Genomic DNA, 27,521 nt, shown 5'->3' on the forward strand with positions numbered 1-27,521 from the left:
TCACTGGATGTCAACAGTCTCCTGAATCCATGATAGAACCAGATGACTCTCTTTCCTTGCAACCTCCTCTGCTTTTCAGTCCTTCAGGCTCATCCTTCTCAAATTAAGACCCAAGTCAGAAATCAGCTTATATTGTTTTAAACTATTTGATATAAAGTCTCCCCTCAAAAGGCAGACAATGTTATGCTTATAATCCATGAACAGAATTATCCATTAATCCTAAGTAACACTGTTCTTCATTATTTCCACTTGAAAATTAAGTATATAAAGCACTGGAAAAGCAAATTTAAAAAGAAAAAAGGAACAATCCTTTTTCTACTTAGAACACCACAGTGTATTACCAATTTATTGCTTAGGATCTGTGACTGAATCACTTAAAGTACTTAAATCTACAGGAATGTTTGGGATGAGCTACTGGAATATAAATAAATACTAAAGCTCTGTGTTGCACATGACAGAGTCAGCTCTAGAAGACATCATATCTCTTTGCTTTCCCCTTGTAAAACTGAAGTGCAAGCTCAGTCACAGTTATCTATACAAAAGAAGTCTCTGAGTTCAGTAGGTGGTTTGCTGTATGAAAAACAGGAGGGCTCCAAGAAATGGAAAACTGTCAACTTCCAGTTCAATCAATATAAATTATGGCCAGAGAGATCATAGAATCATGGAAACAGTCAGGGTTGGAAGGGACCACAAAGATCAGCTAGTTCCAACCCCCCTGCCATGGGGGATTGGAACTAGCTGAACTCTCATGCTGAAGAACTTCCTCCTCACATCCAGTCTGAACCTACTCATCTCCAGCTTTGCTCCATTCCCCCTAGTTCTGTCACTACCTGATAGCCTAAAAAGTCCCTCCCCAGCTTTTTTGTAGGCCCCTTCAGGTACTGGAAGGCCACAATAAGATCACCTGGGAGTCTCCTCTTCTGCAGCCTGCACAGCCCCAACTCTTTCAGTCTGTCCTCACAGCAGAGCTGCTCCAGCTCTCTGATCATCCTCATGGCCCTTCTCTGGACATGCTCCAGCATGTAACAGGGGCTCCAGAACTGGATGCAGTACTCCAGGTGGGGTCTCATCAGAGCGGAGTAGAGGGGGAGAATCACCTCCCTCGACCTGCTGGCTGCACAGATGATAATGAACAGCATGAAGAGTCAGTTTTAAAACTTGCTGCATCTCCTAAGTAACATACTTCAGCAAATATTCACAGAAAAAAAAATCCACATTCAATTTAGGTTTCCATAAGATTGAAAACCCAAACACAACAGAATATCACTGAACACATGTGCAAGTGTAAACTTGCACATGTAACCTTTCCCCCATTACACAACTTAATAGTAGTATGCATTCTGCAACTACTGAATTAGAATCTGTATTGCACTGAAAGGGTCAGCTGCAAATTACCTTGCTCTATTTATAGCTTAATTCATTACCAATATAGAGAATAAATATCAGAGAACCTAATAAAAGGTTAAAATTGCTTGTCAAAAGGATATGTGCTTACTTATCAGTACATTTTCGTTGTATATGCAATTATCACATAAAACAGTACACAATAATAATAAATAAGTGCTTTATTCAATTAAATTGGTGCAAGTTTAACTTCATTCTGTCAAAATCACCTTTGTAAAGAGTTTGATCCTGTTGGTCCTATCTCCTAGTGATATGAAGAGCCTTCTTTTATATTTTAGGACAGTTTGGACATATCACAATCAACCACCCACAAGCTAAGAGAAATCAAGAAAACAACAGAGAGATTGGCTAAGCAGTAAGATTCCAAGTTTGACGTGGTACATGAGCTTCATTGTCTAACTGAGAGTAATTACTCAGAAATTAAAAAAAAAAATCTTTCCTGAGAACTTTAGAACAAAGAGGAAGTGTTAGTAGAAATAACAGGAAAGTAGAAAGCAACCCAACAAATCCTTGTCTTGAAAACAGCAGTCAGTTATTTTCAGATGGTGTTGTCTTTTCACTCTATTCCTTCTTTTTGTATTTCAGAATTTCTATCATCCTAAGTTTCTCAAGAGAAATATGGACCTTCATCCTGATAAAATCTCCAATAAAACAAGAATATTATCTCCTTTGTTAGAGCAAAGGAAATTATATAGTCTATACAGCTGGTAGTCCTACATAGCCTGCCAATGCCATGTTACGCTGACGGTTCTTCTGCATCCCGAACCAGCGTCAGAGCATGGAAGGTTCTGAAGTGGTTTCTATGCTTCGTTAACAAGGTGATATTTACAACAACAAACAAACTCCTGACTTAGCCTCACCTCCATTTGCATAACCCCCCTCTACTCTGTTAGGATCGTTCAGCTCTTCAAAGAGTCCTGTTTCAATAATTTCCTCCTGCCAGGGTATAGGGACAGCACCTGTGGCAAACTTTTTGAAGAACTTCTTATCTTTGTCATCAAACTCAATTCCTCGTACTTCAGAGAAGTCAGCAATGTCTGCAACATCTTTGGCATAGACAACTGATGGATCTGGCACAAATGGAGGGTCAATGAGGTTTGCCTCTAGCCTGTGGAAATTTATTGTTTTGAAGAAATTATGTTTTCTTGGGTCATCGTCTTCGTTTCTACAATAAAGCAGAGGTTTGTTAATTGTTGTTTTGCTCTCAGAAAGATACAGCCATTGTCTGTGTTGTATACAGAAGAATGTTTTAACAAAGGAGATTTATTACACATACATATGGACATACAATGCAGTGTAATTCCTTAACCAAGGATAAGCAAAGCAAGATGCAGAAAACATCCTGATCCTGTTAGCCATTACGCCCCCTCTCAGGGTAAAGCAGTCCAGGCAAGGTGCCACGTAACAGCTGCAGTGCTGCTCCTGAGACACCCAGATTCAAAGACACACTTCAACCAGAAATGAAAATACAGTTGGACAGGGTTCACTGTCCAACAATGGAAATCCAATCATTTGCTCCGTATTAACTAGGATAAAAATACATCTATTAAGCTTTAGACTGGGTTAATAAACCTAAAGACTGGCTCTAGAGAACAATGGTGAACAGGAAACTGGTAACAAGTGACATTTCTGGTTCCCAGTTTTAGTAAGTCTGCTGATTCAAACTAACTACTCCTATAAATGAACTATGATTTCAAGCAAGAAATTCAGAGTTATGACATTAGCCAAAGTGTGTGTGCCACTGTCACAAATACAATCCTTTATTAAGATTGTTAAAGTGCAATAATAAAATCCAGAATGGACTACAATAATTGTGTTTTAAGTGCACCTTAGGAAAAACCACTGCAGACCTCAGCTGTGTGACAAACAGTGAGTTGTCCAACAGCAGGACTTGTAGGATATTCTGATGGTAGGAATAATCTGAGCTTCCTATGTGTGCTCATCAAAGCATGGCCAAGGATCACAGCTCTTGAGGACCACCTCTGGTGCCAAGGCATACAAAGTTTGATTTCTGCACTCTGGGGAAAGGAGCAGCAGAGAAAACTACTGCATTTTCTCCACATCTACATTCTTTTTAAAATGAATTTATGGATCTATTTGACTTGAAAATGGTAATGTGGGAAACCCAAATTTGTCTGCTTTTTTTTTGGCCTCAGAAGATGGTAGTTGGGAATGTGTTGCTTTTTTCCTTTCCCACTTCCTTACAAAACCATACACTTAGCAAACTGTGAGCCTTCCTGTATTTCCAGACAACATGCTGGAACAAAATATATGCAAACCTTTGGCAAGTCTTCTTATCTTTGCAAAGTGCTGAAGCACCATACAGAAGCAGCTGCTTCGTGGGACTACAGGAAAATCTTCCTTTTTTAAGACCTTATACCTTGTATGCAGAACAGCTTCTCTGGCTTGCCACTAATGCCTGTTCCACAAATGCTCTGGTGCCATACTTCCAGCCAGCTTTGGTGAAATTATCAGCTGCCCTTTTCAATGCCCTTCTTAGAAAACTGTGCCCCTGTTTGCTGGTTCTCCTGAGCAGGTTACCATCAGCCACTAACCACTGAACACACCAGGACCAGGACTGTAAATCACAGCCTGAAGAACGGTATCTAGGTTGCCATCTAGGCATAGCCCTGGGCAGTGAAAAACTTAGGTTTTCAACCCCAAAGACCAGTATGAGCACAATTATGAATGTATAGATTAAACCAACAGGGATAATCATCACCCCTGCATATATGTAGCTTTGCAAAATTATTTCCTACCTTAAACAGTGATAACTAAGTACTTGTATCCTAGTGACAACTAAGTACTTGCAAAGCCCTCGAGCCTGATGTGATTTAGTTACATTTGCTGTTAGCCTAAGGTGCATTGCAGCTGCTGTTCAGATTAACCTGTGCCCTGGGACACTAGTGGGTTGGTAGTGCTGACAATCCTACTGGGCAGATTCACTCACAGAAATGTCACTTTATTTTGCAAAACCAAAAAAGCACTAGAAGCTGGTGAAGGCTCCAGAACGGATTGCTGCAGTGTTTCTCCTCCCGATGTATTTTCTGACACAAGCAAACCCCTAAGTGTGAAGACATCAAGCTACTGGAACGCCATCTGCTGGAACCAGCTGAGGCATCTTCCAACTAGCCGGAGGTGGATCTGAGCTCTTCCTGTCTGAATTGCACATTTACATAACTTACATAGAATGTGCAAACGAACTCAGCTAAACTTGGTAAGTTTTGTATTCCTCCATGAAAATCCTCCATTGCTTTGGAGGTTTGGAACTTAGAGATGTCAATGCAGAAAAGCTTGAGTGGAGCAGAAAGGTCACATATTTCCCAAGTTAGCCTGTAGCACTGAGTCTTCAGCAAAAGAGTGGAGTATTTTAAAAGGTCAGGTGTACAAATTAAAGCTGTCCTTGAGCAGCTTTACCTTATGCAACAGGCACTTATATAGATAACCCAAGGTCTTGTTGTCCTTAGTAGAATTACGGTGCTAATCTTTACGTAAGGATGATCTGTCCCAAATAGTATTGCCCTGTTTGAGAGGTACATGCAGGCTCTTGTTCCATATCATGCCCAGGCATGGTACACACCCTATTCCTTTTCATCCTGTAAGCGTGGCACAGAAGAGTAAGAATATCTTCAGGAGTAGAAAACTGAACAGAATCTGTGCAATTATCATTCTGTGTACATTTTTCCCATTGCTGAGAAATAATTTAACAGTAAGCAGACAGAATGACTGCAAATGATTCTCTTGGCAAAGAGAATGTGGTTACAGCAAATGAACAGCCTGTTGCAGGTTTCACTTTGTACTTGCTGAATGAACTTGAGCAATTTGCTCAGGTTCTCTAAATATCATTTTCTTCTACTCTGACATCTCTTTACTTCAAAAAATGCTGCGAGACTAAATGTCTCCAATCTGTCTCATTAGAAACACACACACATATATCAGAGGGAACAGAGATATTACAAGGGTCATACTATAATGTTACAATTTCCCACTTTCTTCTTATTGACCATTTACTTGGAATTGCTGAGTCAGGGACACATCCAGCAGTCTTCATCAACCCAAAGCCACCTCTTAAGTTCCCCCAAAATGTTTGCTTTACAAGAATTTGTGCCAAGTCTTTGTTTCTTCCCTTTTTCTCCCTGTGATGAGTCAGGAAGACAGAACCTCCACTTGAGGAAAGCAAAAGGGTTAAGGTCTTTTCAGTAAGAAGCCAATGACGTAGCCTTGTAAGGCTGTCTGCAGAGAAGAGAATCCACACTGCAGATTTGGAACTTTGCCCACACCATTCCAGTAAGCGATACAGCCTAAGATTCTGCATTCGGTCTGCATTAGCATAGCTACAGGTAGCTACTTGAATATCCTTTACCATCAGGAAAGGTAAGATGCAAGAGAAATGGGCTGCTCCCTTCTCCCCAAATTACAGATAGAGCCTAACCCACAAAAGACCCAGAAGAGAACTCTCATCTGGGGTGAGGATGGGCAATCACGCTCTTGCAGCACAACTCCTTACTTCCCTATTATCTTCAAGACCTTCCACCTCTCTTCCCAGAAGTGAAAAGGAAAATGCAGTATTCTGCAGCTAGTCAGGATCTAACCTCATTTTGTGCACTATGTAAAATAAAGCTATTGCAGCTTAACTCTGTCTTTCCCTGCATTTGAGAAGGCATACCTGCTTCCTAAACGATTCTCTTTTTTCTTAGCCAAAAACAGACGGCAAATATCTTTAGCTTCTTCTGTGAAGTTGGCGTGTTCAAATTTCACCTCATCTTCCAGAGTTCTTCGTTTCACCTCGTCCTTATTGACCTTTTCTTTGTAATCCTTGAATGGTGTTCTTCCAGCAACCATCTCGTAAATACTACACCCCATAGCAAACCAGTCCACAGGATAGCAGTAATCTTCTTCCTTCAGGATTTCTGGAGCCATATAACCATTTGTCCCAGCCTATTGCAAACACAGAGACAGATTTACTGTACAATGTCAGTAATGAAACAGTTGCAGATAATTAAGCAGACTGGCCTACAATACTTCCAAAATACTAGCAATACATTTGATACATCTCCTATCTAGAAACGCTATAATTTATATATCTTTCATCTAGAAACTCCTAAAACACGCTCTTGTGTCTTAAATGTGCTCTTCAAATGTGAAATATCTGTGCAAATCCTACTTAAATGTGGTTTCTTTCAAAATTAATATTTAGCTTGCTTTCTTCTACCAAATTAATGCTTTTCCTGTTGAAAATGGTGTTGTTTGCTTTGCCCTATCCAATCAGCAATCAATTTTAAAAGATCAAAAAAAAAGACAAAAGGCAGACAAACAATCACCAATTCCTTCCCTATTCAGTGGGAGTAGAACAGAACCAACCAGGTTGGAAGAGATCTCCAAGATCATCCAGTCCAACCTAGCACCCAGCCCTGCCCAGTCAACTAGACTATGGCATGAAGTGCCTCATCCAGGCTTTTATTGAACACCTCCAGGGACGGTGATTCCACCATTCCAATGCCAATCACTCTCTCTGTGAAGAACTTCCTCCTACTATCAAGCCTACACCTCCCGTGGCACAACTTGAGACTGGTCCAACACAGGCATCTGCTGCCAATAAAAAAACACTCATCAAGCCCATAGCTGAGCTGCATGAGGAAGTTCTCATCCACACTCCCTATTTGCTTCTGGAAGGAAATCCTGCAATCAAGGGGCAAGAAAAACTCTTAAAATCAGTGTGACAACGTAAACCTAAGGAAACAGTAAGTAGTAAATTATGTGCATCCAAGTGAAAGAGTTATTACTTCCTAGCTGCATAAAGCTCTCTGAATAAAGGCTACTAGACAGCACTAATGGATCCTTCTCTTGTAGAGGGGAATCTGCTTGCTTCCTTTCCAGGCCTACTCATTGTCCTTGGGGGACAGCATTCAAAAGAGCTCCTACTGCCTCTCTCGATTGCTCTAGGGAGCTAACTCATCTGGGAAGGAGGAGAGATAGTCAACATTTCTATGCACTGTTAAATGACTGAGCATGAAATTTCAATCAAAAAGGTATTTGCCTAGCAGGCCAAACATTTCCTGCTGGATCTGATGCTGTACCTTGTTCTGTAGAGTTACCAGATTCAGCTAATAGTGACAACTATGTCAGAAGTTGCTTGAACCTCTTAATATCTTCTTGAAATACCAGAGATGGTGTATCAGAAGCATTGCAATTTTAGATGAAAAATCCTGTTTGTGTAAAATCCCATTGAAAGTTTATTGAAAGCAGACATTATAACTGCCACAAGCATCAGAGATTCACTTCAAAACAGCTCAAAAAAGGTAGCTAAAAACAGAGCTGCTTTGGGAAATGATACTTGTAAAAAGCACAGCTCAAGAGATTAAAGTTATTTTATGGAGTTTTCTGGGTTCCTTGGTTCAAGGAGGACAGGGACTTGTAGGAGAGAGTAAGGAAAAGGGCTATAAAGATGTTTAGGGAACTACAGCACCTCTCTTATGAGAAAAGACCGAGAGAATTAGGTCTTTTTAGTCTGGAAATGGGAAGACTGAGGGAGGATCTCATAAATGCTCATCAATACTTCAAGGATGGTTGTCAGGATAATGGGACCAGGCTTTGTTCAGTGGCATCCAGTGACAGGACAATGGGTAACAGGCACAATATTGAACATAAGAAGTTCCACCTAAACATGAGGTAGAATATCTCTAATTTAAGAGTGACAGAGCATGGGAACAAGCCTCCTACAGAGGTGGTGGAACATCCATCTCTGGGGACGTTCCAAACCTGCCTGGATGCGTTCCCATGTAGCCTTCTGTAAGTGTCAGGGGGGTAGAGAAGTCCCTTCCAACCCCTACCATTCTGTGATTCTGCATTTGAGTAACTCTTCTACTTTTTTGCATCTTTAGGAACAACATCTGAAGGTCTCTTATAAACTTCAGCTCATGCCACTACACATTATGGCTTACACTCTACTGTAAACAACACGTGCAAGAGAGAACATCTTAGCCTCACTTGCAACATCAGCCTAATGGACAGAAAAGTAAATTGATTTTCCTTTCCCTCTTAGTACCTGGTTGTTTGGTTTTTTAACTTTTAGATATATAGAACAAAATCCTCTGGTTGGCTGAAAACCAGAAATGAGAAGAACAAAAATATCAGCCATGTTGAAAGCAAAAGAAAAGGTTAAAAGTGACCTGTTGTCCCTCTCACTAACCTCATGCAATTACAGAGGACTCATACAGGCAGTGCATCAGCTGACATCATTCAACAGGTAATTTGTACTGCTTGCAGCAAAGTTCTACAAGTAAAAGTACTATTGAGAGATACCCTGGAAATACTACTTTTTTATGTATGATTACTGCTCCATTCTGAAAGGAGGACAAGTGCTCAAATGAAGGATCACAGACTCCAGAGCCATCTGGCCTCGGATGATCATGAAACCTGGAAGGGACAGGAGGGGCTGAAAGAAGTAGAGAAAGTTTGGTGATAGAGCTCCTTGCTGGCTGGTGAACACAGATACTAAATATGCCTCTGGAAGCAATAACCCTTCTTATTTTCACTGAGATGAAGCTGAGGCACTAATGCCTTTGGGAATTGCTGAGTCATATCACCACCAAAACGTACCCTGACGGCGCAGTATGGTCCTTCTGGTAAGACATTAGTTTACTGCAACTTAGCATCATCATACGGGAATGGAATGACTCTGACATGGAGAAGCCAGAATTCTGCAATCATAAATAATGCATGGCAGCACCCTTCAGATTGGCTCTTTTTCCTCCCACTTGTGTTCTCTCACACATAGCTGTTTATTTCCAAAGAAGCTGTTGCCAAGCAGCTTCAGCATCTTTCATGTGCATTTTCCACGTACCTTTCAGTAGGTCACACCATACAGAAGAACACCATGCTTTGACACGGTACCCATGTTTCTCAAGAGCAGAGGCAGCAAGACTATCAATGCAGACCAAACAGACTGCATGACCACAAATTAGAGAGGGGCCAACAAGAGCTTTCCTTCAAACTGCAGTGAAAGACTAGATGAGGTTACTGTGAACAAGGATTAATTTCAAAATCCTACATTAGTAGCACTGAAATCTTCTGAGCTGTTCCTGAGTTGATCCAGCTCAAGCTGAGAGAAATCTAGAAACACACCATTCCTCTGATCCACTCAGTTCAGAGTTTTAGGAGAGATGCTTTTCTCAGGGAATTTTAGTGAAACTTGAACCTAACCTTAACAACAAATCTCTCCCAGTCCTGAAGCTTTCCTCTGATTTGCAATGAAGCAACAGGCTGAGAAACAGAAATTGAAACCTAATCTCTTAACTCCTGACACACAGAATCAACTTAAACATGTTAATTTTCTAGCAGAAACAAACACATTTCACAAGTAGTCAGCAGTGATGTTTAAGAGGGAAAAGACACAAAAATAAGCAAGGGGAAAAAAGACATAAGTCTCTGAAGTCCAGGAAAGAAAGATGATAAAGCCACAGGCATTTGGTGTATTAGGCAACACACACAAAAATAGGAGGAATTATTCAACTGCTGGAATTGGAAGAACACTCATCTTTCAAATTAAGATTTTATTTTATCATTGGGGAGTAGATAGCATTAGAGGGAAGCTAAAAGCTCCACTAATCATTATAGAAAACCAGATGTCAAAATCAGATCATCTTTCAAGGTAAAAAAGATGCTGTGGCAACATGAAAGGCAGCCTGAATGACTCAAGAGACTTAAGCATGCAAGCCAGCAGCTTAGTGAAGGGAGTTTTTAAACTGTACAACTTTCACTGGCAGTACTGAGATTTGAGGAGCAAAAAAGCAGCTTGTTAGGTGGAGAATGTATTCACTGATTCCCAAAGCAAAAGTGAATCCAACAACAAGTGAAATTACTCTCAGCAGGTCAAGTATCAAATAAATATACTGTAAACTATGTTCAAATATTCAAAGGGAGAAAAAGGACAGAGAGGAAATTAATTCAAAGCTAACTGTGTTATTTTGGAGAAGGAGGTCTGTTTACCACAAGCTGGTATTGAAACACACAGAATCATACAGAATTTCACACACAATTTCTTAGATTGGAAAAGACCTTCAAGATCATCGAGTCCAATCATTAGTTAATGATATGAATATGTCATTCAGTTAGAATTATCTGATACCTCTAAGTATGGGTTTCTGGCATGTCCATCACCAGCTTTATATGATTTTGTAGTTATTTTCACTCAACACAATTTAGAAATAGATTCAAAAGTTATTAACTAAGCCCCACACTTTCTTACTAGATCTTATTTTACGTAGATAAATTTCACTCTTTTAATGGAATCAGGGGAAACTAAAAACCCCACATTCATCACACTCAACTCTACACTACAAAGATGTGCATTGGATATTGACCAAGAACATTTTTTTTCCAACAGGCTTCCTGTTAAGACTAGGAACCATCTGACCATATGTGTTGACTGCTCGAGTAATCTTGTAGTGACACAGAAACACATGGAGCTACCCATTCAGCATACTGGAAGTGTTTATTGGGACACAATACTGAAGATGAGCCAGCAGTGTGCCCAGGTGGCCAAGAGAGCCAATGGCATCCTGGCCTGTATCAGGAACAGTGTGGCCAGTAGGATGAGGGAGGTTATTCTGCTCCTGTACTCAGCATTGGTCAGGCCACACCTTGAGTGCTGTGTCCAGTTCTGGGCTTCTCAATTCAAGAGAGATGTTGAGGTGCTGGAATGTGTCCAGAGAAGGGTGACAAAGCTGGTGAGGGGCCTGGAGCACAGCCCTGTGAGGAGAGGCTGAGGGAGCTGGGGGTGTGCAGCCTGCAGAAGAGGAGGCTCAGGGCAGACCTCATTGCTGTCTACAACTACCCGAAGGGAGGTTGTAGCCAGGTGGGGGTTGGTCTCTTCTGCCAGGCAACCAGCAGTAGAAAAGAGGACACAGTTTCAAGTTGTGCTGGGGGAAGCATAGGCTGAATGTTAGGAGGAAGTTCTTCACAGGGAGAATGATTGACACTGGAATGGGCTGCCCAGGGAGGTGGTGGAGTCACCATCCCTGGAGGTGTTGAAGAAAAGCCTGGATGAGGCACTTAGTGCCGTGGTCTGGTTGATTGGCTAGGGCTGGGTGCTAGGTTGGACTGGATGATCTTGGAGGTCTCTTCCAACCTGGTTGATTCTGTGATTCTATGACAATAATAATACCAAACCAAACAAAATCCAAACAAAGAAAACCACAATAAATTAAGAAACAAACCACCAAACAACCAATCACAACACATTAAAGAGGAGCCAAAGAAAAGTTACATGATGCCAAATTTCGTACAGAAGGTAGAAATCACACTGAAGTGCAGAGGCACACAACTTCTTGAAGTGTAATCAGTGTAACACCAGCTAGTTTTTGCTTCCTCTCCAGCTAACACTGTCTTTTGTGATGATTAGCAGGATGCCTTACTGGCACCTGCTGTTTGAAAGACCAAGATAGTCCTTACATTTCAGTTAATTACATTTTAACTGACTTGCTTCTGAAAAGGGTTAACAGAGCTACTTCTCCCTTTATTTCTCTAGCTTGAGAACTACCCGAAAATGCAATTTTCCAATAATCCTTTAAAATGTAATGGCCTTGGACACATTAGTGATTAAATTCTGCTAAGTGGAATTGCTGCTTTGAATGTGGTTTGACAGGGCAGAGTAGAGATGACTCATCTGAAAGTATACATCTTTCTCCTTTGTGAAATGGGATCTTGTACAGTTTTTTTAAAGCTCACATAATTGTAATCTGTTAATGCTAAAAGATATGATCCTGAAGCACTCAGTTCCCAGTACAGTTTACAGGCACTTGGCACACCACAGCTCCAAGGAGGAAGGAGGCCCACAGCAAGTGCACCCATCCATCCTATTCAGATTGCTGTCCCAAGATGGGAAGATCCCTTGAACACTGCTGTTATCCCAGCTTCTAGCAGATGCATGGGGATAAAGAAACAGAACTCTCTAGAGCTTTCACCAGCACAGAAACAGGCAAATGAGAAGAAATGGGATTTAGATCTCTTACCTTTTCCCACAGATCTCTGCAAAACAAACTCAATTGATACCACAAACCAAACAGTAAAGCAAATCAGAATGTCTATCTTTTGTTTGCCATGGCACAAGAACTGTTGAACAGAGGGAAAAACAGCAAGCTGAGTTTAGCTCTATCAGCTGTATCCTGGGGCTTGGTCCTTCCTTCCTCCAAGGGGTGCCACTGCCTGCTTTGTTCTCTTGTCCAGCTGTTCCTCCACTCCTTCAGCAATGGCCTTAATAGACCCTGCAGGAATGCAGGAACAGACCACAGAAAATTCTTCTCTGCACAAGAGCTAACAGGCCCTAAATGCAGAGAACAACCAGTCTGCCTCTCTTACTTTACAATCTTCATTTTTCTCCCAAAAGCTAGTCTGGGGAGTTGAGTCACAGCAAACTGCAGGTCCTCCACTCTCACCACACGTGCACACAGTACCAAGGAGCCAGCTGATAATATCAACAGGCAGCAACATTTTAAAAAGAAGAGGAAACCAAATCTTATTAGAACAAAGTTTTGAGCATATTGTTAATGATAAGCAAAGGGAAGAACCTTATGATGGGATGCCTCACCATAAACTGATGGACTGCCAATTCAGAAGAGCACAAGGAGGACTGCTCACAGTCCCAGGAAAAGATAGTGTGTAGAAAGGTACAGGAGTTCAGGGGCTATAAAATTCAAGACCAAGGAGTTTTTCATTTTTCACACAAGGATATAATTGTAACAGGGACAGATGTTTGAGTTGGAAAAACCCCACACTGATAAAAGCACAAAAGGGACAAACCAAATTTCTGTTGCTTTAGGAAAATAATGAGACAAAATTGCCTCTGGATTCAAAGCAGTTCAAAAAACTCTACTACCATTTTTTAATCTTTTCAGCTTGGAGATCAGTAGTCATTGAAATCAAGGAAGCTGCACAAATGAAAGAGAAAGGCACTCTGTGACAGTAAGGGCAGGCTGCCCCTGTGCTCACACTTTGGAAGAGAAATAGACCCAGTTACAGGTGATTGTTCAGTGTGATTTTCATAGAGCATGAATCTAAAGGAATAAATGCTTGAAGGAAGGACAGTCCAGTCCAGTAACTTGGCACCAACTTCAACTTTGGACTCTAGAGCTACTTCCTGCTTTCCTCCTGTACCATCATGCCCAGATGACACTTTGTCTCAGTTTTCTACTGGAGATAGAACCTGCTCAACTTGGTGAGATGCCATCAGAAGAAATATGCATTCACAGACAGTGCAAGAATCAGCTATTACAGGGATGGAGCATACAGCACACTTGGTACAGACTTATAGCCACACAACTAGAATTCAAGAATGACCAGAGTTCTCTGGCCTCCTGTAACATCATTTTCCCTTTCATTTCCCTTTGAATGTCTCCTGACCACTTCTGATCTATAATGATGGAGTAATAATACTTTATAGCAGAGACATTAATGGTTTTATTATTTCATAGAATATTCTACAAGCAGCATTAATAAGGGAGAAAACTCTCCATCTCCCTGGCTCTGTCAGTGTTTTATGAAGCTCTTTATTAGAAATGCAAACAGAGTACCACAGCACATGTAGGTAGGTGGCTTTCCCAAAAAATGGGACATTGAAGAGACATTTTTTGTTCAGTGCCAGTGTGACTGAGCACACAGGACTGTGAGGTGGCCTGAGAAAGGTACTGGCCCTCCAGTGTAGGTAGAGTAGCTGTAAGTTAAGCAGTATGCATAGGTAGAATCATAGAATCATTTTGGCTGGAAAGACCTTTAAAGACACAGATTCCAATCTTTATCTAACTCTGCCAAGTCTGGTGCTAAACCATGTCCCTCAGCATAACATCTCTGCATCTTGTAAACACCTCCAGGGATGGGAATTCAAACACCTCCTGTCTATCACTGAAAATCACAGGGTTTCATCCACCTTAGCTTCTGGGACAATGACTAATGTTGGAAGTATGATTCTTTTGCATGTAACTCAAGTTAGAATCACAGAGTCAGTTAGGGTTGGAAGGGATCGCAAGCATCAGCCAGTTCCAGCTCCCCTGCCATGGGCAGGGACACCCTACCCTAGATCAGGCTGGCCAGAGCCCCATCCAGCCTGGCCTTAAACATCTCCAGGGATGGGGCCTCGACCATCTCCCTGGGCAACCCAGTGCAGGCTCTCACCACTCGTGGTGAAAAACTTCCTCCTCACGTCCAGCCTGAATCTCCCCACCTCCACTTTGCTTCATTCCCCCTAGTCCTGTCACTCCCTGATATCCTGAAAAGTCCTTCTCCAGCTTTTTTGTAGCCCCCTTCAGATCCTGAAAGGCCACAAGAAACTCACCTGGGAGCCTCCTCTTCTCCAGACTGAACAGCCCCAACTCCTTCAGTCTGTCCCCATAGGAGAGCTGCTCCAGCCCTCTGATCACCCCAGTGGCCTTTCTCTGGACTGGCTGTATCAAACCAAAGGTCCATCTGGGACTCAAAAAGGATGCATAGGAAATACTGTAAGACCCTAATCTGTACATTGATACTTCTCTAATCCTTTCCCAGACTTCCACTGTTTGCAGTTCAAAGCCTTGGGAGACAGAAATGGCTTCTCGCACAAAGTTGTCTTCCATCGATGTCCACTCCTCCTCCTGAACCTAGATAAATTCTTAGGCCCTGTAAGGCCTTGATTTCTGGGTTCAGTTTTGGGCCCCTCACTACAGTAAAGACATCTGTGTTCAGAGAAGGGCAGCAAAGCTGGCAAAGGGTCTGGAGAAGAGGTCTCGTGAGGAGCAGCTGAGGGAACTGGGGCTGCTCAGTCCAGAGGAGGCTGAAGGGAGATCTCATTGCTTCCTACAACTACCTAAAAGCAGGGTGTAGTGAGGTCTCTTTTCCTAAGTAACTAGCAGCAGGAGGAGAGGAAATGGCCTCAAGCTGTGATGGTTGAGACTCAATGGTCTTAGAGGCCTTTTCCAACTGAAACAATTCTATGATTATATGCACCAGTGGAGGGTAAGGTTGGACATTAGGAAAACCTTTGTTACAGAAAGAGTGGTCAGGCACTGGAACAGGCTGCCCAGAGAGGTGGTGGAGTTACCATCACTGGAGGTGTTCAAGGAACAGGTAGACATGGCACCTCAGGACGTGGTTTAGTGGTCATGGTGGTGTTGGGCTGACAGTTGGACTTGATAATCTTAAAGGTCTTTTCCAATCAAAATGATTTCAAGAGTCTATGATTTTAAGACCTTTTGCAAAAGACTCCTGCAGGTTAACTACAGATTGTGTTAAGAACCACCTCCATTTATTTTGAACTTGCTACCTTTCACTAGCAGATATTAAACTTGAAATACAACCAAAACTAAGCCCATTGTTGTCACCTGCTTGTGTCTGTAATTCCAGGATTTTCTTTTGTCTTCATAAAGAGTCATTAGACATTTCTCACTGTTTACTGCCCATCACAGTTAGCAAAATGTCAGATGTGGTCCAATAGGAACAGAACTATTACATTCCTCACCCTTCCGTAGCTTACAGTTCCTGCAGTACCGCTCTGGTTAAAGCTGCCAAATCAACAGTTCAGAGAATGATAGTGTCAGCTAAATGTTGCCTTTCTTACTCAAGAAAATGAAACCCACCTTTGACAACAGTGAACTAACAAGTGGCCCACTAGAGGACTACCTGAGAGGTCATTCTAGAATGTATATTGTATTTTTTGTCATAAACAGTCACAAGAACAGAAAAGGACTGAAGAGTAGTATTTGGCACTTTACATAGCATTTTTCATGTTCAAAGAGTCCAATTTAGCTTTACCAGCTAGAAATTTGATAAAGAACATGACCTCTTCCTTTTAGTAGAATATGCTATAGTATTTATTACCTGTCAGATTCAACTGAATTAAGAACAAGGTTGAGAGCTACACAAAAAGACCTCTTAAGGGGTTTGATGTCTTTTCCCAGACAGTAGACTGTCTTGTGGGTGGCACAGGAAAAGCATTTCACGAGACTTGTTGCATTTTCATGATGTTAGATGACTATGGTATGTTCTCTGCCACCTCCAAAACTGCAGAAGGCAGAATCATCCCATGATTGGTCAGGCCACACCTTGAGTACTGTGTCCAGTTCTGGGCTCCTCAATTCAAGAGAGATGTTGAGGTGCTGGAAGGTGTCCAGAGAAGGGTGACAAAGCTGGTGAGGGCCTGGAACACAAACCCTATGAGGAGAGGCTGAGGGAGCTGGGGGTGTTTAGCCTGGAGAAGAGGAGGCTCAGGGCTGACCTCATTGCTGTCTACAACTACCTGAAGGGAGGATGTAGCCAGGTGAGGGTTGGTCTCTTCTCCCAGGCACCCAGCAATAGAAAAGAGGACACAGTCTCAAGTTGTACTGGGGGAAGTATAGGCTGAATGTTAGGAGGAAGTTCTTCAAAGGGAGAGTGATTGGCATTGGAATGGGCTGCCCAGGGAGGTGGTGGAGTCACCATCCCTGGCGGTGTTGAAGCAAAGCCTGTCTGAGGCACTTAGTGCCATGGTCTAGTTGACTGGCTAGGGCTGGGTGCTAGGTTGGACTGGATGATCTTGGAAGTCTCTTCCAACCTGGTTGATTCTATGATTCTATGAAATAATTTTTGCTCCCTTCACTCTCCTGACCATGGCATTCATAGTGGATAAGGTTGCATTCTGTAAAGTCTGTGCTTCAGATATGGAAAAAAAAACCCTGAAATTCCTGTTATGATGCTGCACTTCATAAGAACAGGATTACCAACGTTTGTAAGAGCAAAGCCTGTCTAGTAAATCACCACTGATTGTCAATGTCAACCTTGAAAATGCATAAGCAGAACTGTGGTTTTGAAACTGTAAAATAACAGCAAGTCACTGTAATCCTGAGCAAATGAAGAGCTGTGGCTTTTTCAAGAGCAAAGAAAGAATACATTTTGACACAAATGCCATGTGATAATGACTAAAGGTCGACTGTAGAATAGCTTGCTGAGTTATTTTTTATTTCACAAGTCTAAACCCTCCTCCCACTTCTCAACTGCCTTCAAATTAAACTGCAAGTCTCAGGAACATCTAAATAGATTTCTTTCTGTTTTCCTAAGAAACAGAATCTTACAAAAAACAAACATACAGAAGGGCAAAAGGACATTTTGAGTAAGATTTTAACCAAAACATGTTTTTCTTATTAAAATATTATTATGTCCTTCAAATATATAAAACATAGCCCAGGAAAACAGTGAAGAAGCCTGAAACCTCTGAAGATATGAATGTACTTTTATAACTACTACAAACCCAGGTTTATCTTACTTTTCACAGTTATTGTGTTAATATTTAAGCTCTTTAGCTCACAGGAATCTGCATAAAAGCACTTTCACAATTCATATGTGACAGCTGCTTAGCACAAAAGCTATACCCAGTAGGGGCAGAAAGATCTTCCCAAAAAAAGCAGCAAATATGCACTAACTTCTGGTAAAACTGAGCTAAATCCTCTATATTTCCATATGGAGAGGATGTGAGGGTACTAAACAAAAGAACATGCTCACTCTTCTCACAACCATTCCCAGGAAATTAAGTATGATCTTGTATCTTTTGGTTAAATGCAGGAGTATTTGACTCACGGACAAGAAGTGAGTTTTGAATTGTATGAGGGAAAGTTGCAGAGCCTTCAAGACAAAAGATGCTAGGTCAAACTGTTCCAGTGGACAAACTTGGGAGGAAGGTTCCTCATTTCTGCCATATGCAAAAATAACTAGGTACAGAATTGATGGAATACCTAACTGGACTAAATATTTTGCCTATACAAAAGCCATCTTTGCATGCTCTCAGTTTTCCCTTTTCATTTATAGAAGACACAAAAACCACCAACAATTTAAAAAGTGTTATTCTAAGATACAATCTAAGTATGACCAACACATCAGAACACATGCTACAGGAACACTGATACAAAAAGCCATAATGAGCCCCCATTATGAGAAGGATGTGGATGTGCTGGAGCATGGCCAGAGAAAGGCCATGGGGGTGATCAGAGGGCTGGAGCAGCTCTCCTATGAGGACAGACTGAAGGAGTTGGGGCTGTGCAGTCTGGAGAAGAGGAGGCTCCCAGGTGACCTTCTTGTGGCCTTTCGGTATCTGAAGGGGGCATACAAAAAAGCTGGGGAAGGACTTTTTGGGCCATTAGGGAGTGACAGGACTGGGGGGAATGAAGCAAAGCTGGAGGTGGGGAGATTCAGGCTGGACGTGAGGAGGAAGTTCTTCACCACGAGAGTGGTGAGAGGCTGGAATGGGTTGCCCAGGGAGGTGGTTGAGGCCCCATGGCTGGAGGTGTTTAAGGCCAGGCTGGATGAGGCTGTGGGCAGCCTGCTCTAGGGTAGGGTGTCCCTGCCCATGGCAGAGGGTTGGAACTGGCTGATCTTTGTGGTCCCTTCCAATCCTGATTGATTTTATGGTATTTCCTAAATTCCTGAGTAATTCTATTATCACCAGCAAAGAGTCTATTTCTGTTACCAGTACTGTCAGTAAGAACTCTGCCTAAGCATGCATGGACGCACTGCTGGGTAGAGTACAGCACTACATGTATGCAGCACAAGAAAAGCTCATATAATCCATGTTTGTTCAGTAGCTTTCAACTGCCTTCTCCTTTCATTTCTAACACTATCGTGGTTCAAACTTGAGTACTTCTGCCTTCTTTGTAATTTCTCTGTCAGCTAACACTGCACAAACACAAATCAGCACACCTTCAGGAAAGGCTTTCTAATGTCTGCAATTATGGCTGTACCAATTACAGCCAGATGTTTGTGTTTACTGCTTTAGCAACTGAACAGAAAGGGAGGAAACTAAGGCTGGCTATCCAACTCTTTCTAGACCTTTGTAAGTACCACATTCTGAAAGGAGGGTATCTTGATTTAAAATAGTTATGGACAATTGGTATAGAGCACACAAATATTTCTCAAAAAACAGTACATGTAATGACAATACTTAAAGGCTACAAAAGCTACTTCTTTAGTTACATAAGTATTAAAAATAGTCAGCTGCACAATGCTTTTGCTACTGCACAAAGACATGCTACTACTTAAGAAGACTACTTTAAAGTCACCCTTCTAAAGTAAAAACTGCACCACTTCCCATTCATAACGAAACTCAACTTTGGCTGGTAAGTAGTATATAAAAAAATCACAATTTCATACCAATCTTCACTAAAAACTTGGAAAATATCTAAAACAGGAACTTGTTAACTAGCTTATCACATGTGCCATGTGATAAGCTAATCACTTAACAAGATTTACAAAGGGGATTTATAGATCCTCCAGCTGATATATGGGTGATGTGCACTTATTCTTACATGAGAGGCCAGGCATTAGTTCTGATGCTTTGACAGCAGAACAGTTTGATCTTTAATGGCTTGTACACTCAGGAGAGGTAGAGAACCCTGGAGCACAAATCCTATGAGGAGAGGCTGAGGGAGCTGGGCCTGTTTAGCCTGGAGAAGAGGAGGCTCAGGGGTGATCTTATTACTGCCTACAACTACCTGAAGGGGCATTGTAGCCAGGTGGGGGTGGCCTCTTCTCCCAGGTAACCAGCAATAGAACAAGGGGACACAGTCTCAAGTTGTGCCAGGGTAGGTATAGGCTGGATATTAGGAAGAAGTTCTTCACAGAGAGAGTGATTGGCATTGGAATGGGCTGCCCAGGGAGGTGGTGGAGGCACCGTCCCTGGGGGTCTTCAAGAGAAGACTGGATGAGGCACTTAGTGCCATGGTCTAGTTGATTGGTTAGGGCTGGGTGCTAGGTTGGACTGGATGATCTTGGAGGTCTCTTCCAACCTGGTTGATTCTATGACTTCTATGACTTCTATGACATTTTCACAATGCACTGAAACATGGCATTTTTTGCAATCTCTAATAAAATAAATACACAGATAAATCTTTATAGTGCACACTACTTAACCATGTAACAGTGAAAGTCATTGTGTATTTATAGTTCAAAATATACAGGAAAAAAAAAAGAGATTAAAAAAAAAAGGGGGCAGAAAACTGTTGCTTTATTTCATTATGATGTTTTAAGAAGCATTTTCATACCAGCATAGCCACAGTCAAACACATGGACATGAATGTTTTTTAAGCAGATGACTAAGATCAGATGTCTACTCCACATTCGTTTACTTGGCTCCTCCTGATATATAAAAGGTATGGAAAAGCTGTCTGGTTTACTTTGCTTATTCACAAGGAAGATCAATTAATACCTGAAGAACTAGAGAGATCACGGAGAGATTAGGACTCAGGAAGAAAAACCTAAATCACTGAGACAGATTTTTAAATAGCTGTTGAAAAACCTTTGGTTATTTTACTTTATCTTCAGCATTGACTTAGTTCACACCTGCAGAAAACATTCTGGAGAGAAGTGCTCTGTTTTTAGAAAGCCATCATTTTGCTTCCTCATTTAAGAGTAGGAATACAGTCTTATAATAAAGGTAGCATTACTGAATAAAAGGATACCTTGCACTGTAGGAATTTGTTCAGTGAGTAAAGTGTTAAAATATGACCCAGAAAAAACATATTAATTTTTGTTCTGGAATGGAAAGGAACTCAACAGTAGCTGCTACTTATATCTCTAAGGTAAACCCCAAGGAATAACATGAAAGGCCAAACAATTCCAGCTCACCAACTTTCATCAGACAGCAGGTAAAAGATGCAAAATTGTTTTAAATGTCACCTTACAGAAAGACCTCAACAGATCTAATTCTAAAAATTATTTCCACCTTCCATTTCAGAAATAAACTACTTTAATTCTTCATAGTATGTGTCAGACTGGCTAAGTAAAATTTATCTTACAGGATGAACTAAATCTCAGAATCACAGGATGACCATTAACTGTGCCAGACAGCTAAACCATAGTTTCATAGTATGCATATTACTTAACAACTTTCAGTCAGTAGAATGACTTATGAGTATGATTAAAGCAAAGTCAGGCATTTTTCTCACAGGGGAATAGAACAGTACTTTAAGTATGACATTGAAGAAGTAGGTCATAGGAGAGGGCTACAAGGTTATGTATGAGGCTTTAAAGTCCTGAGTTTTGGAGATAGGAATGAAGTTTGATGTATCACACACTGAATGTACTACAATATCCATCAAAACAGATGGATTCTATGCAAACAGATAGATACATTACAACGAAAAAGTTTTATGTTAGAGATCAGTAGTATTAACCCTTAAATTGTCAGTTCAGATTATCATCCAAAATCTAGAAACAGTGTTAAGGATGTTAATCACTTCACTCAGAGATACAGTGCAATGCAGATTTGGCCTGAAGGAAACTATTTAGGCTTGAGGTGAGGAGAAAGTTCTTCACTGAGAGAGTCATTGGACACTGGAATGGGCTGCCCGGGGAGGTGGTGGAGTCGCCGTCCCTGGGGCAGTTCAAGGCAAGGTTGGACGTGGCACTTGGTGCCATGGTCTAGCCTTGAGCTCTGTGGTAAAGGGTTGGACTTGAAGATCTGTGAGGTCTTTTCCCACCCTGATGATACTGTGATATTCTTCTTTAGCTTACAAAATTGCCCATATAAAACTCTCTACAAAATGGTTCAACCCATTCAATTTCATTTATTTATTTACTGGGGTGAAAAAACACCAAAGCTAAACAAATCTCTCAAGTTTTAAGTGACAACAGTTTGGTAGTGATACTCAGGAATCACAGAATCAGTCAGGGTTGAAGGGACCACAAGGATCAAACTACTGTACTTGAAAAGCATGCTAGGATCTGAACTTTTTGCCAATTCTAAGTCACAATGAAACTGTGATTAGAAAACAAAAATTAATTTACCAGCCCCATTTTTATTTTATTGCAAGGTATGTGGTTAATAGAGCAAATTTTGTAAAGGTGGTTCTAGATCATCATTATAAAGAATAGCAATATCTAGCCCTTTATAGAATGTCTTTTAGTAGCCATGTTCAAATTACTTAAATTGGGTTACAGAAATGCAAAATATTACTGAGAATTATTGTCACAGTTACGATAGAGTATGAATTCCCACATGACTAAAACTGTCTTTAACAGAAATTTCCACACACACTAAAACTTTGTGCTCTGTTACTCACTACAGGTTTGGCTTTAATAAAAGCATCCATATAATGGTGAGTAGCACTTCTAAAAACAGTGAACAACAAAAGAAAAATCATTATATCAACTTGATGACTGTCACAAAGTGAGGAGGAACAACTGCCCTGTCCACCACTGCTTTGAGATTCTACCCTAAATACCAAGAGAAGTGGTTAGACATGTCTAAATACACTCTCTCACTCCATTTTATTTTCTTCTGCCAAACCCCACATACATACAAGCATGAAAAAGTGCCCTGGTACAAGAAGATTTTTCCTGACCATCACAACTATAACCTCCAAAGCAGACTAAGATTTACTGTGGGTTCACTGATCAAAATACCACCTTCACAAACAACACAACATTCCCGTTGCCCTTAAGTTCTGTTTAAAAATCTGCCTTAGCTTTCAGAGAAATGTATGGTTTTGTATCTAAACCACAAAACACAGTCCCATTTTAAAACAAATTCCTATCTAAAAATTGTATCAGTTTCCACATTGTCTGAGAACTAAAACCACTCATAGTACAAGCTTTTTCTGGGAAAAAAAATATAGTCTTCAAACAAAACACTACTACAGAAGGTAACAAGACCAAAAGACATGTGCACTTCAGGCATGGTGCAAAAGGTTATTCTCTCTTCTACTGAATTTCTACAGAGTAACTTGAAACATTTGGGAAGTTTACCCTAAGCTGGACCAGTTTACAATGTTTTCTCCATTTCTCAAGTGTCTGAATGCATTTGTGCATTTCAGACACAGTTCAGACTCCTTACATACATCTTTAAGCAGACATGCTTTTTCCTGGTGGAGCTATATGAATACATCTTTCTTGTGTAAACCTCAGAGCATTTTTACAAATGTGGGTTAGTTTGAGATGACCAAAGGCACAGCTGAAGTGCTGCACAGTCTGATTTACACAGCAAAACTCAGCTGGTCATCCATCTCCTGTTCCTACATATGCACACAGATACATGCATTTACAAAGTGTCTTCAAGTCTGCTAACTTCTTCAGGAATTCATTTCTGGAGGGAGGAGGGAGGGTTGGGAATGGTTTACTGTGCAGCACCATGAACACCTGCAGTACAATCAGTAGCATTACTTAAGAGTAATCTGCAAAAAAAGATTCTTCTTCTAGGAGCAAAAACTGTATATAGAAGGAGTCTTATCTTTGACTGCTGTTCATTAAACAAACAAGTACTTGGTTGAACCTCTGACTGTGCACTATTGCTGAAGACATCTGTGTTAGCCTCTCTAAAAGGACTGGTTCAAGAACTTTCCTTAAGATAAACAACTGGTCAGGTTAATTCTACTGTTTCTATGCAAGAGAAATTATTTTACTACATATAGCACCTAGAGAGTTAATTAACCAAATCTTCTTACCACATCTCTCTTAGAATGAAATGACCATGTAAGGTCTTTAGCAAGGAGCAAATCCCAGGGAATTAAGACTTGGATTCATAATGAATTACAAATAGAACAGCTTCCTTTCCCACCGCCCATGTTCAATGAATTTGTACTCACCCTCTGAGTGATGCTTTTTCCCTCTTTGACTTGTACTGCCAATCCAAGATCAGACAGTCTGCAATTACCATTATCATCCAGAAGGACGTTCTCTGGTTTCATGTCCCGGTACACGATCTTGATGGAATGGAGATGCAGAATCCCACAGGTGATCTGAGCTGAGTAATAGATGACCCTCTTCATCTCCAAACCCCTTTCTCCTACATTGTAGATGTGATACTTCAGATCCCCTCCATTCATGAGGCTCATGACAAGACACAGGTGGCTTTTGCTCTCATAGGCATAAGCTAGCGTGACGATGAAGGGGCTGTTGACTTTCTCCAGGATCTCTTTCTCTAGTAGTGCCATCTTCTCACCTCCTTTCTTTTTCAATCTTTTCTTATCCAGTTTCTTGCAGGCATACATCTTGCCAGTATTTTTCACCTGGATGGCACAAACCTAGAGAAACAAAGCATATGAAAAAATGAAGGAATTTTACACTTACAGACTGGAATATCAAGGGCAGTAATAGAAAGGATGTGGGGAATTACACATGTCTGTTACTAGTTGCTGATGCTAGCTTTCCTGGCAGAGTATATTAGCAGAGAAAATAAGGAGAAAACAAGCTCATGGTCTGTTCTGGACTAGTGGTGGACCTTACACAGCTCTCAAGGATGCCACTAGTAGCCATGTATTAGCAAGTACAATGAAAGAGGACTCACTTTCTGACCATAGTGGCATATACAGCTTGCATCTATATATCTAAATTCTCTTCCACCTCAAAAAAGGTAGCCTCATCAACATTGTGTTTTGAGAACAGATCCTGATCTGTGCTACACCTTGAAGTGCACTAGGGAGTATCTAGAAGTGTGTGAGCCAGCACAGGCTAAAGCAGTGCCAAGGAGCAGACCAGTAATTAACTCCATGTACAGCAATGCAAGCTTTACAAAAGAAGCTGCCTTTTTTTACTAGCACAGATACAAACCATAAATATGTTAGAGTAGCTCTTCACTAACAGACATCTGTAATCTGGAGGCTCTATAACAGTACAAAGAACAGAGTCTAATTCCTAGGAAACAGACAATCCAAAGCAAGTTTTGCAGAACCTTAGACAATTTGTCAAGTCCCATTGTCAAGTTCCTCTTTGCAAACCCACCTGCTGGTCTTGAAAGGGAAGGGATGACCCATATACTTAAAAGCACAGCTCTTACCTCTCCAAAGCCACCTTTGCCCAGCACTCGGAACTCATAGAAGTATTTTTCCGTTACCGGCTGCTTCTCAAAAACTTTCCACTGTAGGAATTTGTCAAAGAAGGGGCTGGTCTGGAAGTCCTGAAAGGGCTTGTCTTTAAGAAAGACTTTGGTTTCCTCCTTGGCCAGCTGCATGATATTCTCATAGTCTTTCTCAGTAGCTGCCTGGCATTTGCTGGACAAGTCAGAGCTCATGAAAGCCAAATAGTTTTTGGAGCCTGTCTTAAGAAAATTGCTAACCATATTCTCCATGGTACTGCTCTTGACATTGTCCTCTGCCAGCTCCCAGTTTGACACCTCATCCAGAAAGTCCCTAGCTACCACATATTCTGGCACCGTCTCTAAGAAGTCTCTAAAGAATTTCTTGCCAATGGGCTGCTGCTCACAGATGTTGTCATAATCAGCAACAAGGGACTGTCTGACCTCCCCGCACTGTTCCAGCTTGGGCAACGACAGGCTTTTACGTCTCTTTTGCATCTCCTTGGTGTCTCCCTCTCCGCTCTTCCTTGCTTGCAGGTAGGCCGTGTTGGCAATCAGGTTGTCAAGCCCCCCCATGTCACACATCTTGGCAAGTTCTTGGGGTGGTCAAGACAAAATGAGTAACTGGCCTAAGCGCTGTGTTGTAGCTGATGGGCACTTCTCCCTGCTAGCAATGTGCACAGGCTCCTGAGAAACACCAGAGAGACTAACTGCTTTTGCATTAAATACTCTCAAGGATTTTCACTAAGTACCTTTAGGTACAAGCACCATTTGTGGAAAGTGACTGGTAAGAGGTTTCTCTGTAAGAAGCTTTGAGTTTGCTATGTATAGCAGAGGGATGACATCCTAGGCATGCATTTCAGCTGGTGTTTTCCAGAATGAGCCCTGATGACCTTTAAGGGTACCAAGATTCCCTCTATACGCAGTGTCCTTGGCTGCTGAGAACATAGAGATTCCTTTCTGCAACACAGGCACACTCCAAACTCAGCAGTACCCTGGCCACAGTTCATGACACAGCCTCGTATCTCCAAGCTGAACACACAAGAGCTGTATGTACTAAGAGTTATGTAAGCTGGGATTCAGTTTAGTCAAAACTTTATACATCTGTCATGTCTGAAACAGAAGCTGACAAACAGCAGTCGTTGAGCTTTAAATTACCACACAATTCTGTGCTTTGTGCATCCACATTTCCAAAACACAAGTTATACTCAACATCTATGACCCTAAGCACCACACCGTGCAAACCTTGATGCCTCAGGTGGCTCTGTCTGAGCGCATTACATGAAGAGGCTAAGACCTGCTGCTGGTCTAAAAATAATGATCCCTATATATGAGAGAAAATATCATTCTTGATTCATCTCCTTCCCACAGGAAAAGGAGAAACACTTCAACTGACCAGCCAAAACTTGCCAAGACATTTCTGTATGTTACTGTGGCCTCCATTTACTTTCCCTGCTAAGCTTTATGACAGCAAGTGGCAGGATGAAAGGATGGCAAAAGCATATGGCTGAAGTGACAGCAGCAAAGAGACAAAGCTTATTATCAAGTGAAGGCAAATTCCACTTAACTCACTGGCTACCTACCAGAAGTCTGTGCCTCATTTCCCCCTAAAATATTATTATTAACATTAATAATAACAATAATAACAATAATAATAACAACAACAACTTGCAGCACTTACCAGGCTGCAGCCCCCTTCTGCTGTGGGGCCATGTGATTTTGTTGCTAAAACTTTCTTTAAATATAGGGAAAGTATTATGGGAGCAGAAAAAGCAGTTCCAGAATTCTTCCAGTAGTAATGGGGTCAAGCTGTACTTGAGGTCAAGGTCAAGTTTCCTTTCCTCTTTTTTTCACTTAGAGCAAGCTGAAGAGTTCAAACACAAAAGCTACACATTAGGAGTAAAAACAGGCAGCCTTCAGATTCCCTATAGTAAGTGCTAAACCCTTCTTGGCTGTTTTTTGTATGCAGTATTTTGGTTGATGCCTAATTCTGTCAGCACTGAATCCATTTGACCTAACTCACACTTCTGCTCTGCAGAGTGGCATTAGAGGAGTTTTTCTAGCTGTGATTAAGAGGGTCACCCATCACAAACTGCTGCGTGTGCATGAGAAAACACAGCACACCCAAAGCAGAGCATCTGAAAGTCTGGTTTGTACAGCAACTGCTAACTCTGCCAGGTGAATGCCAGCATGGAAGCAGAAGACTGCATAAAGGGCTAAATCATGAAATCAGTAAAATAAGCAAAACTGGGGAAAAAATCAAAGAAATACAGAATACTGTTGGTGGCTTTGTTGAAAATGGTGCCCACAGCAACATATGCCTATAGTATCCTGGGTA

At 41.3% G+C, this 27,521-nt stretch overlaps 1 protein-coding gene across 1 annotated transcript; it reads right to left on the reverse strand.

Annotated features, from left to right (window-relative positions):
* Window positions 1-1,550: 1,550 nt before the first annotated feature.
* On the reverse strand, window positions 1,551-26,822 carry GRK7 (G protein-coupled receptor kinase 7). The gene is made up of 4 exons (XM_064165142.1): window positions 25,166-26,822; window positions 23,976-24,413; window positions 6,071-6,342; window positions 1,551-2,569 (listed from the first exon to the last, which is right to left on the reverse strand). Exons 1-4 carry the CDS (start codon window positions 25,766-25,768, stop codon window positions 2,230-2,232), a joined length of 1,653 nt encoding a protein of 550 aa, XP_064021212.1. The 5' UTR covers window positions 25,769-26,822; the 3' UTR covers window positions 1,551-2,229.
* Between the last annotated feature and the right edge of the window lie 699 nt (window positions 26,823-27,521).

Source organism: Pogoniulus pusillus, chromosome 26 (assembly GCF_015220805.1).
Source record: "Pogoniulus pusillus isolate bPogPus1 chromosome 26, bPogPus1.pri, whole genome shotgun sequence".
NCBI lineage: Eukaryota > Metazoa > Chordata > Aves > Piciformes > Lybiidae > Pogoniulus > Pogoniulus pusillus.

Excerpts from the sequence above, each read along its gene's own strand:
- GRK7 (XM_064165142.1), bottom strand. The coding sequence starts at position 25,768 with ATGTGTGACATGGGGGGGCTTGACAACCTGATTGCCAACACGGCCTAC. Across the intron at positions 24,414-25,165 it reads GCAAAGGTGGCTTTGGAGAG|GTTTGTGCCATCCAGGTGAA; the intron begins GTAAGAGCTGTG and ends TTGTTTCTCTAG. Across the intron at positions 2,570-6,070 it reads GAGAATCGTTTAGGAAGCAG|AAACGAAGACGATGACCCAA; the intron begins GTATGCCTTCTC and ends GCTTTATTGTAG.